The sequence below is a fragment of the Podarcis pityusensis genome, assembly GCF_964106645.2.
Source record: "Podarcis pityusensis genome assembly, chromosome: 7".
Classification (NCBI taxonomy): domain Eukaryota; kingdom Metazoa; phylum Chordata; class Lepidosauria; order Squamata; family Lacertidae; genus Podarcis; species Podarcis pityusensis.
In genome coordinates this window covers 14,273,659-14,286,494 of record NC_138031.1, presented here as the reverse complement: position 1 = coordinate 14,286,494, position 12,836 = coordinate 14,273,659, and the positions used below count along the sequence as shown (strand labels likewise).

The window sequence follows — 12,836 nt, the reverse complement described above, 5'->3', positions numbered from 1 at the left end:
GAGAAATTGGACCTTATTGTGTTGCCTCTGTCACAATCCAGTGTGCAAAAAGGTCTGAATTGGGCTTGGAATAAGCTGAGCTCTTTTCTGAATTTCGGGGAAATAATTGTTAGATAAATTGATTTATTGCTCAGATAAGCCTGAGGTCCGGCACGCTTCCCCATCGCGGGCCTCTGCATTCCAAAAATCCGATACTTCTGAGCATAGCAGAGTTGAGATCAACAGCGGCTAGAGGAAGCTGCAAAACACTCCAGTGCATTCTTCAGTGTGCTTAAATAAAGTCCACACAGGATCTTAGCAGCTAGAAGCAGTTTTATTTACAGCAGACTATCCATTATCTATCACAGCGAACAGCATCGCGAAAAACACGTCCTCTCTCCTCAAAAGCGAAAGTAGAGAGACAGAACAAAGACTTGAGTCTCTCGGAACTGACGTAGGAGTTCCCCCCTCCCACTAGTAGGCAGAGCGTACACTCTGAGCTGTTTAACCCTGTAAGCTCAGGTTCTCCTCACACCCCCTCTCGCTCTGCGCTACTGTGGGGACAGTAAGTACAGAACTTACCCCCAACTCCAAACCACCACAGAACTCCCCATGACGCTGGAAGCTTAAAGGTTTGGTAAATCCATCGGCCAGGTTACTGTGACTGGCACAGTACTTCAGTCGTATCAAACCTGACTGAACACTCTGACACACATGTTGGAAACGTACGTCCAGATGCTTGGTTCTCGCCTTAAATTGCGCAGATTCAGCCAACTTCAAACAGGGTTGATTGTCTTCCCAAACCGTGATGGGCAAGCTACAATCCCCATAGATCTCTTGCACCAAGCATCTATAGAACTCTAGTTCTCGGCACAAGTCTGACAGTGCACTGAATTCAGCCTCAGTAGAAGACAGCGCAATGAGACTTTGCTTCCGGGACTTCCATCCAACCAGTGACTTCCCAAACTTTACCACCAATCCAGACACAGACTTGCGGTCCTGCGAATTCGCCCAGTCACTGTCCGCATAGCATGTGAGCTTCGCCTCACCTTCAGCTGGCAGCTTAAGACAGAAGTCTTTGGTATGCTGCAGGTAGCGCAGTACCCGCTTGATACCGTGCCAAGCACTCACACTGGGCTTTGACGCTTCCCTACTTAGCAGGTTGGTAGCAAAGGCAATGTCTGGTCTGCTCCATTGGGACAGATACAACAGACTACCTAGAGCTGACTGAAAGAGCTCAGCATTCTCAAACTCAGCACTCTCTGCTTGCTGGCTATCTTTCACGAAGTTCGTCTCCATGGGTGTCCGAACTCCTGCACAATCGGACATTCTGAACTTCTCCAGCAACTGCTCAATCTTGCCTTTCTGACTGAGCAAGAAGCTACCATCCTCAGTTCTCGCTATCTGGACACCTAGGTAGATCTTTACTGCACCCAGGTTCTTGAGCTGAAACCGTTTCCCAAGCTCTTTGGCAAACTTCTGCACCTGTTTGTCTGCCTTTCCAACATGGATGATGTCATCAACGTAAAACAACACCAGTTCCTGTGAGTCTCCTGATCCTCTAAGGAACAGGCAACTGTCAGCAAGACTCTTCCTGAAACCTAGCTTCTCCAAAGCTTCATTCAGGCACAAGTTCCAATTCCTGGCCGACTGCTTCAGGCCGTAAATTGACTTGTGAAGTTTCCACACAGTACCTCGCTCATTGCCCTCAAACCCAGGAGGAGGAAGCATGTACAGATCCTCCTGGAGGTCTGAGTTCAAGTAAGCAACATCCACATCAAAGTGATGCACCAGCAAACCTCTTTGTGCAGCGGTGGCCAAGACCAAGCGTAGAGACTCACTCCTACACGTGGGTGCATAAATCTCCGTATAATGCAACCCCCTCTGCTGTGTGAATCCTCTCGCCACTAATCTGGCCTTATACTGCGGTTCTCCTGTCGCTGTGGGCTTAAGACGGTAAACCCAGCGGCTACCCACCGCCTTTTCACCCACCGGCAACTTCGTGAGAGAGAACACACCTAGAGACCATTGAGTTCATCTCCTTCTTCATCACCTCATGCCATTTCCTGGCTTCTTCCTGAGGCAGTTTCTGAACATCCTCAAAACTCTCGGGTTCACACTGTGCCATTCCGACCCACACACTAGTGACGGCAAACCTTTCAGGAGGTTTCCCCTTGGTCGTCCGCGTTGAACGGCGCAGCACTACTTCAGGAACCCCCTCTGACCCACTAGGGCCAGCCAGAACGTCCTTGGCATCAGAGAGCTCCCCCTCTGACTTACTGCGCCTTCTGGACTTCTCAGCCGAACCTGTGGGGGAAGATGGAGCACTGCGTTGCTCAAACTTCACAGCCTTGGGAGAAGTTCTCCCCTCTGCCTGCACTGGGCCTGGACTCTGAGCCTCAGTAGCAGGTTCAACCTCTTCCTCTCCTTCATCAGCAGAGTCTAGCAGACTCTCTGACAGGATGTCAGGGTTCCCATGTATCCTTGCCCAGCCACTCTGCTCACAGAATTCAGCACTGTTGCTGAGCAGAATCCTGGACTGATTCCCTGACGGATACGCAAACCTCCACCCCTTGGTCCCTGGCTCATACCCACAAAAAATCATCTTCTGGGACCTGGGTTCACCTTTCTTGCGTTTGGCCTTTGGTATGAGGACCCAAGCCTCACAGCCAAAAACGCGGAAGTAGTGCACTTTCGGTTTCTTGCCATGAAGCAAGAAATACGGTGTGTCACCTACCACTGAATTGAACGACCTGTTCAGAACAAAGTTGGCCGTTCGCCAAGCCTCCCCCCAAAAGCGCTGTGGGAGCCCGGCATCAAACAAAAGAGCTGCGGACATCTCCCCTAGAGTCCTATTCCTGCGTTCCGCGATCCCATTCTGTTGGGGACTGTGTGGAGAAATCAACCTGTGTTGAATCCCCTTTTTGCGGAATAAACTTTGCAGTGCAGACCCGGTGAACTCCCCACCGCGATCGCTCTGAAAGTTTTGCACCCGTGTGGAAAACTGCAGTTCCACAGCCGCAATCCAGTCTTTGATTAGCGGCGCAGCTTCATCTTTGCGCCGAAGCGTAAAACACCAAGAATTCCTTGTATGGTCATCAATCAGAACCAGCGAAAATTTGGCTCCGCCCAAACTGCTCACAGAAAACGGTCCACACAAATCTGCATGAATTAATTGAAAAGCCCTAGTGGTCACCCTCTCAGACCTTGGGTATGTGCACGTTTTCACCTTTGCGGACTTGCACGCTCTGCAATCTAGAAACTTAGCACATGATTTCATTTTGCACCCTTGCGTATACTCTGGGATCCTTTTCACTGACCCCCACGACACGTGTGACATGCGTCGGTGCCAGAGATGGGCACACGCATCATGAACTGGAACATTGGCACACTGCACTTGAGCCTCCTCCGTGTCATCCGTGTCATCTGGACCTGCAACAGAAGCATTTATCACAAACAACCTGTCTTTACATTCAACACTGACTAGGTGCTGTCCATTCTTAGAAATAGAACACTTATTGTTCTCAAAACACACTCTGTAGTTCTCAGCAAGAAGTGCACTGACAGACAGCAACGCGCAGGACAGTCCTGGAACAACAAAAGCCTGGATTGAGTCCTGCAAGAAAGAACAAAACAGTGAGCCAGTCTGCGTGAGTGGGTGTCGAGTCCCATCTGCTAAACAGACAGTCTTCCCAGATTTTACAGAGGTGCAGTTTTCCAGGAATCCACCAGATGGCACGAGATGATGAGACGCTCCACTGTCTATTACAAAAGCCAGCTCAGCATCCTGTTGACAACTCTTGACTACAGCCATAGAGGCAGCCAAATGTTTACGTTCAGTGTCTCTGCCAGCTGCCTTCGGCTTGCCTTTCCCACGCTTTGAAGAAGAGCTCTTTATCTGGTTGCTACGGGAAACGGCCTTCGGCTGTTCCTCCACTGGACATTCTCTCACCAGATGGGAGGGGGAGCCACAGCGATAACAGCGGCGACGCGTAGCAACAGCTCTCACAGCTCCCTCTTCAGCCATTCCTTTGTTCCCAGCACCCCCCCACCTTTGGGTGCACAGCCTGGGCCTGCGCGCTCCCCAGCACTCTGGTTGTAGGCCTCAACATCAGACGGCCCCTCGGAGACAAAGCAGCTACTCCCAGCTGTAACTTCAGGAACATGGCCAGCAGCCCCCTCTGGGCTCTCGGCTTCCTGCCTGCTCTCGGCTTTCTCCCGGCCCTGGGCTCCTGCTGAGTTCTCACACAGACGCCTCAGCACCTGCCAGGCGGCCTGAGCCGACTCAACGCCCTCCAGGTGGGGCAACAGCATAGCGTCCACGCTTGCTCTCAACATGCAGAGCTCCCTTTGCATTCTCTGCTCTCTATCTTCCAGGAGTGCAGCCTCCAGTTCTGCTCCTCCTTCTTCAGCAGCAACTGGCATGGGTGGGGCCGGCTCCTTCTGAGTTATACTCCAGAACCCTGTGGCCAAAAACCACCCCCTGACTCTTCTAACCCAGATATCCCAGGACTGGGTTGTGAGCTTTTCAAACGGGACATCATAAAAGTCCTGGAGCTCAGCCATCTCCTCCCCCAGTGCTCCCATTGGGGCTTTGAAGTACTCACGCGTACCAGCCAGCTTCAAAGGAGAGGCCTCCAGTGGCTCTTTGCAGCACACAGCTTGCAGCCAGCTTCCCTGCTTTTCTCCCAGGCGAAGCCTCAAAACAGGACTTTTGCCCTCCGGCAGCAAAAACAGCTTCTCAGGTTCTCAGCCTTCTTAAGCACACAGCACATCAAAGCAGGCTTCCTCTAATTGCAATTACTGCCTCCATAACCTGTTAGATAAATTGATTTATTGCTCAGATAAGCCTGAGGTCCGGCACGCTTCCCCATCGCGGGCCTCTGCATTCCAAAAATCCGATACTTCTGAGCATAGCAGAGTTGAGATCAACAGCGGCTAGAGGAAGCTGCAAAACACTCCAGTGCATTCTTCAGTGTGCTTAAATAAAGTCCACACAGGATCTTAGCAGCTAGAAGCAGTTTTATTTACAGCAGACTATCCATTATCTATCACAGCGAACAGCATTGCGAAAAACACGTCCTCTCTCCTCAAAAGCGAAAGTAGAGAGACAGAACAAAGACTTGAGTCTCTCGGAACTGACGTAGGAGTTCCCCCCTCCCACTAGTAGGCAGAGCGTACACTCTGAGCTGTTTAACCCTGTAAGCTCAGGTTCTCCTCACAATAATTTGGTTTTCCCTTAAGCCCATCCTCATCATTAACAAAATGCAAAATTAATGTAAGGCTAAACATTATAAGTGAAGGAACACAGGGAACGGCCTCATGGTCAGACTTCCAACCAAAAATTAATTTAATGCTTAATTGTTTACGAATTAATTGCTAGTCATTCGTAAGTTACTTGTAATTATCGGTGGTTATTGTGGTTAATGATTGTTTTAGCCCTCTCAACTTATGACTTCATAGCACCCATTTTCTAAAGAAGAGCTCTCAAACGCTAGTGAACGAAGAACTCATTGTGTGTTATTTATGTACTGTGAGTCAAAACAGGCTCTCTTTCTCAATCTAGGGCAAAGTAGAAGCCGAGTTCCATTTAGTCACGGCAGAGGAAGCCGAGAAGAATCCCGTAGGCAAAGCTCGGAAGGAGCCGGAACCTTTGGAAAAACCCAAGTAAGTGAGGTTGCCAGGTGTATGCATGCGTTTGGAGATCTGTGAGCAACCTCTGAGCTGGATGCTCAAAATGAACTGTCTGGAAAAATGAATTATTATTATTATTAAGAATGTAGGAAGAGCCTTCTGGAGCAAAGCCCAGGATTCTGTTCTCACACTGGCCAACCTTTTGTTTCTGAGAAGCCCACAAGTTGGGCATGAGGGCAACAGAACTCTCCCACTCATGACACTGCCTCCAAGGTCGTACAAAGCCATCACGCCTATAATAATAATAATAATAATAATTTATTATTTATACCCCGCCCATCTGGCTGGGTTTCCCCAGCCACTCTGGGCGGCTTCCAAAAGAATATTAAAATACAATGATACATCAAACATTAAAAGCTTCCCTAAACAGGGCTGCCTTCAGTAGACACTGACAGCTTCATCCCCCACTAATTTGTCCAGTCTCCTTCAAAATTGTCCAGCTTGGTAGCCTTCACTATATCTTGTGGCAGTGAGTTCCATAGTTTCGGAACGCGCTGCGTGAAGAGAAACCTCCTTTTGCCTGCCCTGAACCTTCCAACATTCAGCTTCATGGGTGGCCCTGAGTTCTAGCTATTGTGAGAAGGGAGAAACATCTCTCTCTATCTCCACTTTCTTTGCACCATGAATAAGTTTGGGCGCTTCCTCTCTTGTCCACCCCCCCCCCCCTTTACTAACCTGCTATTAAAAGCCCCAATCCATTCCTCAGGGTGGGCGTTGCTCCAGTCCCTTGATCATTCTAGTTGCTATTTTGTTCATATTGTTGACTGTTTGGAACAAGGGTTCATTCCCATCTGCCCTGTCCCTTCTGCTGATAGTTGACTCACTCCATGATGAGGGAGGACTGGCTCAGTAGCAGAACATCCATTTTGCACGCAGACGGCATCTGGTGCATTCTCCAATATCCCCAGCATCCCTGGGAGAGATTCCTTTCTGAGGAGAGAGCTCTTGCCAGTCAGTGTAGACAGTATTGCACTAGATGGGCTAATAGTCTGAGTCGGCATAAGGCAATTTCCTATGTCCCTACATATAACCACAGAAGAGAGTATGCAGAGAGGTCTGTATCAGTATCAAACTTTATTTCGGTCATAGACCAGCGTAAGGATAAACTGAACACATAAGGCTTAAAACAGGTAAGGGATAAAAACCAATAATTAAAAGGTGATTACAGTGGAACCTCGGTTCTCGAACGTCTCCGTTGATGAACGTTTCGGAACCCAAACACCAAAAACCCAGAAATAAATGCTTCCATTGTCAAACGCGCCTCGGAAGTCAAACAGCTTCCACTCCATGTTTTTCAGTTTTCTCAGTTGAATTTGCCAACAGCCCTTTGTGCCTCGGTTTTCAAACATTTTGGAAGTCAAACTGTCTTCTGGAATGGATTACGTTCAAAAACCAAGGTTCCACTGTATACCGTACATAACTTAAAAAGACAAAAACAAGGACAAACGATTAAAACAGCCTCGGCCCAGTATACCTGAAGGAGTGTCTCCACCCCCATTGTTCTGCCCGGATGCTGAGGTCCAGCGCTGAGGGCCTTCTGATGGTTCCCTTACTGTGAGAAGCTAAGCCACAGGGAACCAGGCAGAGGGCCTTCTTGGTAGTGACGCCCTCCCATCAGATGTCAAAGAAATAAACAACTACCTGACATCTGAAGGCAGCCCTGTTCAGGGAAATTTTTAATGTGTGACATTTTAATGTATTTTTAATCTTTGTTGGAAGCCGCCAAGAGTGGCTGGGGAAACCCAGTCAGATGGGCAGGGTACAAATAATAAATTACTATTACTATTACTATTACTATTACTATTACTATTACTATTACTATTACTAAAAGTGACTATAAGAGAAGGAACGTAAAGGAGCACAGGTCTTGCATTTTAAGGCTTCAGTTTAGGCCTAGTTTGTGGTGCAAACCATCCTTCGATGAATATCCATCATGGCAGTGCAAAATCTAGCAATTGAGTATGTAACATCTGGGTTTTCATCTTGAAGTAGTAGGGGGGTTTAAATTTGTTCTGTACAGAGGTCAGATTTAGCTCCTCCCCAAAACCTTGTTCTGAACCGCTGGCCCAAAGAAGGGCTCGTAGTAGTAGTTGGGTGCAGGGACACCAAAATTCTAGTGCTTTATTAAAGAAAGGTGAAGATTTGCAGCAAATCAGCTTGCCTGGTCTCCCTGCCTCTAGAGACGCGACATGGACACCACAGCAAGGAAATGGAAACACTAAGCAAACTCTCGTTTGTTCTTTATACACAAAGCAGCACACATCTCTTTGGCCAGAACTTCCCATTGCTTCACCTGCTCAGATGAGGGCATAGGAGGCAACTGTCCAAAGCTTACAGTTACAGTTAGTTCCCCTTTCTGGGCTCACAGCACAGCACCCCAAACCCACAGATAAGGATGACACCAAATTGTGGGGTTATCCTGACTACCAAGATGGCATTTGCAGAGCTTCCAGAAAACTTCACCTTTGCTTCAGCACACTGCTGGCTATCCAAATTAATATTGTGTCTTCACCAATACAGCATTCTTTAATTGCAGCCCTGTTGTCAGAACTTCCAATAATCTCATTTTATGACTGTTTCCCCACCCCGAGGCTATGCAGAAAGCGGAGGTTGTGCTTCGTGACCTCGACACAGTGGCGTTCTCTGTTATTTAATTATAAGATGCACGATGCTAGACCAGCTTAAAGGGGTGGACGACGCCATTAATCGCCATGACATAGTATTTTAATTTTTTGCACTCTTATTGTGGCCTCCGCAAAAGCCTGGAAGGGAGATTGGAATAGCTGAGGCCCTCCGAGGGTGCTGCGTAGCTGACCCCCCCACCCTGCTGACAGGAAGAAATTACATGCTACAAGGCAAATGGGACAAACCTAAAGTTCGGTATGGAGAGGCATAAGCAAGGAAGATTTGGCAGGTGTTTGTGGGATGGCTTGGCCCATATTCACTGATTCTTCCCTGCAGGTTTCACTATTCCCAGCTGTTTTATAGCTCCTCTACCCACAACCCCAGCCAGATTCTGAGACCAAAAATAAGCACAGCAGTATGGAAAGTTACTGGAGTGTGCATTTTGGTCAGGAGTGAGGGGAATTTGGGGCACGCCAGATGTTGTTGGACTACAGCTCCTGTTAAATTGTGGGTGGACATATCAGACGACACAGCGATTCTTCAAACAGCTCTTGTTTATTCACAGGCCAGGACAGAACTGAACTGAAGGGTTCAGTCAGCCTGCTTATATAGAGCTCCACTACAACGTTACTGTAACAACTTTCTAAAACTATCCAATCACTGAACGTCACTTTCGATCCCTTATTTGCATAACCATCTACAGTATCCCCCTGCTGGCCCAGGGTGAGAACTTCAGTACATAACAGCTCCCATAATCCTTGACCTTTGGCCATGCGGGCTGGGGCTGATGGAAACTGCAATCCTACCATATAGAGAAGGCACCAGGTTTCTCATGCCTGATTTTGCTAATAGAGCCTGCTATATGCTTCTGCATACCAGGTGCAGGGAAGAAACAGGGACAGGCAATTGCCTTCCTGCCATCTGTGACTGAGGTGGGGCTACCCAGAAGCATCTAAGTCGCTGTCCCAGTTTATAGGTGCCCAGCAGCGTGCACCATGACATCATGATGTGACATTGCACCTGGACGCCATAATAATAAAAAATAATAATAAAATTTTATTTATATCCTGCCCTCCCCAGCCGAAGCCGGGCTCATAGCCGCTAACAACAGTAAAAGTAACACAGTTTACATAAAATCACAATCAATTAATTGAAATACATTCTAAAATCAGTTCATTCTAAAATCAATTCTGAATCAAATTAATGGCAACCATTGGGCTAGGGTTCTATGAGGATTACCGAAGGAGGGGGTCAGACTGTGCCTTGGCCAAAGGCCTGGTGGAACAGCTCTGTCTTGCAGGCCCTGCGGAAAGATGTCAAGTCCCACAGGGCCCTAGTATCCACCAGACAGAGCGTTCCACCAGATCGGGGCCACGGCCGAAAAAGCCCTGGCTCTGGTTGAAGCCAGCCTAACCTCTCTGTGGCCTGGGATCTCCAAGATGTTTTTGTTTGAAGACCGTAAGGTCCTCCGTGGGACATACCAGGAGAGGCGGTCCCGTAGGTACAAGGGTCCTAGGCCATGACGTCATGTGCCCTGCAGTGGTGCCTGGGAACCCAGATGTTGTGTCCGACACCCCACGAGGCCTCAGACGCCACCTCTTAGGCCATGTGAAGTTTCAGATGTGACTTCAGTGCTTCACGAGACACCAGAAGTTACATTGGAAGCCTTGGACACCATCTCCAAGACCTTGTGAGGCTTCGAACACTACCCCTGAGTCCCTGGACATGACTTCTGGTGCATCGCGAGGCACTGGAAGTTGTGTCGGAGGCCCTCCAGTGTGGGTACTGAGCACCCATAACAAAAATTTTGTGGGTGCTTGGGCCTCCAGGGCACCAGTAAGCTGCACTTTCCAATTCACTCTTGCCTACAGTCGTGTCATGGCTTCTGCACCCAACCCCAGAGGACCATGAAGTTGCACTGTGTTGCACAGCCAGCTTGAATAGGTTTTTGGGGGGTCCTGGCATGGGAATTGCCTCCATGTGGCCAGGGTCCCATGGTCCACTTGTTGCAGCTACCATGAGAGATGAGGGGAGATGTCACGACAGACATGGTCGGTTGGCAGGCATTGCATGTACAAGGTCCCAGGTTCAGTCCCAGCATATTTCCAGGTAGGGGTTTGGAATGTTCCCTGAGCCTTTGCTGCAGATGATGATTGTTATGTACTGAAGTTCTCACCCTGGGCCAGCAGGGGGATACTGTAGATAGTTTTCACTCAGGTCCACATATGCAAATAGGGGGTTGAAAGTGACGTTCAGTGATTGGATAGTTACAGAAAGTGGTTACAGTTGCGTTGTAGTGGAGCTCTGTATAAGCAGGCTGGCTGAACCCTTCAGTTCACTTCTGTTCTGGCCTGTGAATAAACAAGAGCTGTTTGAAGAATCGCTGTGTCGTCTGATATGTTCACCCACAACTTAACCATGATGATGATGATGAAGAAGAAGATAATTTATTATTTATACCCCACCCATCTGGCTGGGTTTCCCCAGCCACTCTGGTTGGCTTCCAACAGAATATTAAAATACAATACTCTATTAAACATTAGAAGCTTCCTTAAACAGGGCTGCCTTCAGATGTCTTCTAAAAGTCTGGAAGTTGTTTTTCTCTTAATAATAAGGAGAATAAAGGATTTGCATGGCGATTCCCGCCCCCTCCCACAGATGGAGTAAATAAAGACATCAGACACCAGAATTAAGGTTAATGGGCGAAAATGGCCACAACTTTATTGATTACAGGTAAGAGTGGTATTGGCTTTAGGCATTGGCCCTAACAAACTATCCGGTCTAACCGGGAAGGGTTAAGCACCAACAGGGGGAGCCCCCGAGATGCACATCCGTAGGCGCTCCCCAAGGGGTTACCGCTCGGGAGCGCGCTTTAGGCCCTAGCCTCTGTATGTTTCGGACGAAGTGACGCCCCCGGAGTCCTTTAACGAACTACCCTTCAAGATGTGGGGGAGGTGATGGCGTTCCTCCCCCCTGACCTCATTTGCATAACAATACCCCTGCCAATGCCTAACCGCCAAAACCAAGGAGTTGTGACGTTTTGCTACGAGGTAGGCGAAAAAACCAAGTGGCTTCAAATCACAGCCAATTAGCCAAATGGAAAAACTCCTACCAGGCCCCTTGCGGCGACCAGCCGAAGCCCATAGCAAAGTCCGGATGCAGCCTAGAGGGAGGGTGGGTGGGAAACTGCTGCTGCTGTAGAGAAGAAAAGGGGCGAGCCAGGGCTGCCCCAACCTTAAGAGCACCTAGGTAAGCCCGCCCCTACCGCCAGCTGATTGGCTGGCCCAAGGGTGATGAATATTAATGAGTCTGGGGAATCCCTGAGTCCCGCGGGGCTGCCGCCAGCCCCGCGAGAATGTAGACGGGGGCGTGAGCCCGCAACCCCCCCCTCCTTAGGTCGGGAGTGGCTTTGTTGTTGCCAATCTCCCACTGTGCAAGATAAGGCTGACTGTTCCATTCAGCCTTATTTTCCTTCCTATCTTAATTGACTGCTCAAACTTGTGCGACTCTGAAAAGCATCTAGTAGAGAGAGATGCATTATAACAGCCTGTTTTGGTTTTGGTTTTTTACAAAAACGTACAGGAAATGGGGAATCTGTATCTTGCTCCAGTTCTCATAGTGATGAAGTTTTTGCCCAGTCTCAGTTCCAGTGCCTTCCCAAGATTAAAATGATAATGCAATTACTTTGGATAAATATGAATCTGACAAAATTAATATATTGTCTCTTTTTTCCCCCCTCCCCTTTTCTGTTTTAGCCGGCCAGACACGTCCTTCTCCTGGTTTGTGAATCCTTTCAAGTGCTTTTTCTATCTCATCTGGAGAAATTACAAGAAATACATCATCATCGCGCTATTCCTACTTATCCTGGTTGTATTCTTAGTACTTTTCATCTACACTCTGCCTGGCGCCATCAGCCGTAGGATTGTTGTAGGGAGTTCTTAGAAGAGCTTTTTCTCTCCATGATGACATGACCATGTAAAAAATAATAATCAATACATAAACTCAGCTTATTTTAACGATGCTCAGAATAACACATCACCCTAATAAGGGTGGGCAGATCTGTCAATTTTGGTTTCTCTTCGGTTCTCGTTTCTTCCAGTCTTAAACATGACATTTCCTTATCAGTTGTGCAGAATTATGCCACTGACAGTAACATTTGGAAGTGAAATTCTGGGTTGAAAATTCAGTGTAAATATTAGAAATGTCCAAGTTTCCTGTTCCAGTTTGGATACAGTCCAGAACAACTGGTTTATTTTGCTGGAAGCCAATGAAATATTTGCAGATCTGAAAAATTTGCAAATAGGTCTGCTGTGTTCCAGACCAGGGGTCCTTTGCGCTACACCTGAGCTAAGCTCTGGCAGGTTGATGGTGACATTGGCAGCCCATGTCAAGCTTCAGTCAGATACCTTGTTGCTACAAATACATAGATGGCACTTTTCTGGCTTATTCCAGAGGATTCAGGAGTCCGTAAAAATTCAGGATGTTTGTGACTCTGATGTCAAAATCTGTATCTGAGTTGCTGAGTGTTACATATTTGC

At 48.1% G+C, this 12,836-nt stretch overlaps 1 protein-coding gene across 2 annotated transcripts in view; it reads left to right on the top strand.

Moving 5' to 3' along the window:
* Positions 1-12,334, top strand: part of FER1L6 (fer-1 like family member 6) — a 132,481-nt gene extending 120,147 nt beyond the window's left edge. For both annotated transcript variants that reach the window (XM_081012469.1, XM_081012468.1), the window contains exons 40-41: positions 5,546-5,646; positions 12,054-12,334. In XM_081012469.1, coding sequence (XP_080868595.1) covers positions 5,546-5,646; positions 12,054-12,240 — 288 coding nt within the window. In that variant the 3' untranslated portion in view covers positions 12,241-12,334. The remainder of the gene's footprint in view (positions 1-5,545; positions 5,647-12,053) is intronic.
* The last annotated feature ends 502 nt before the right edge of the window (positions 12,335-12,836 follow it).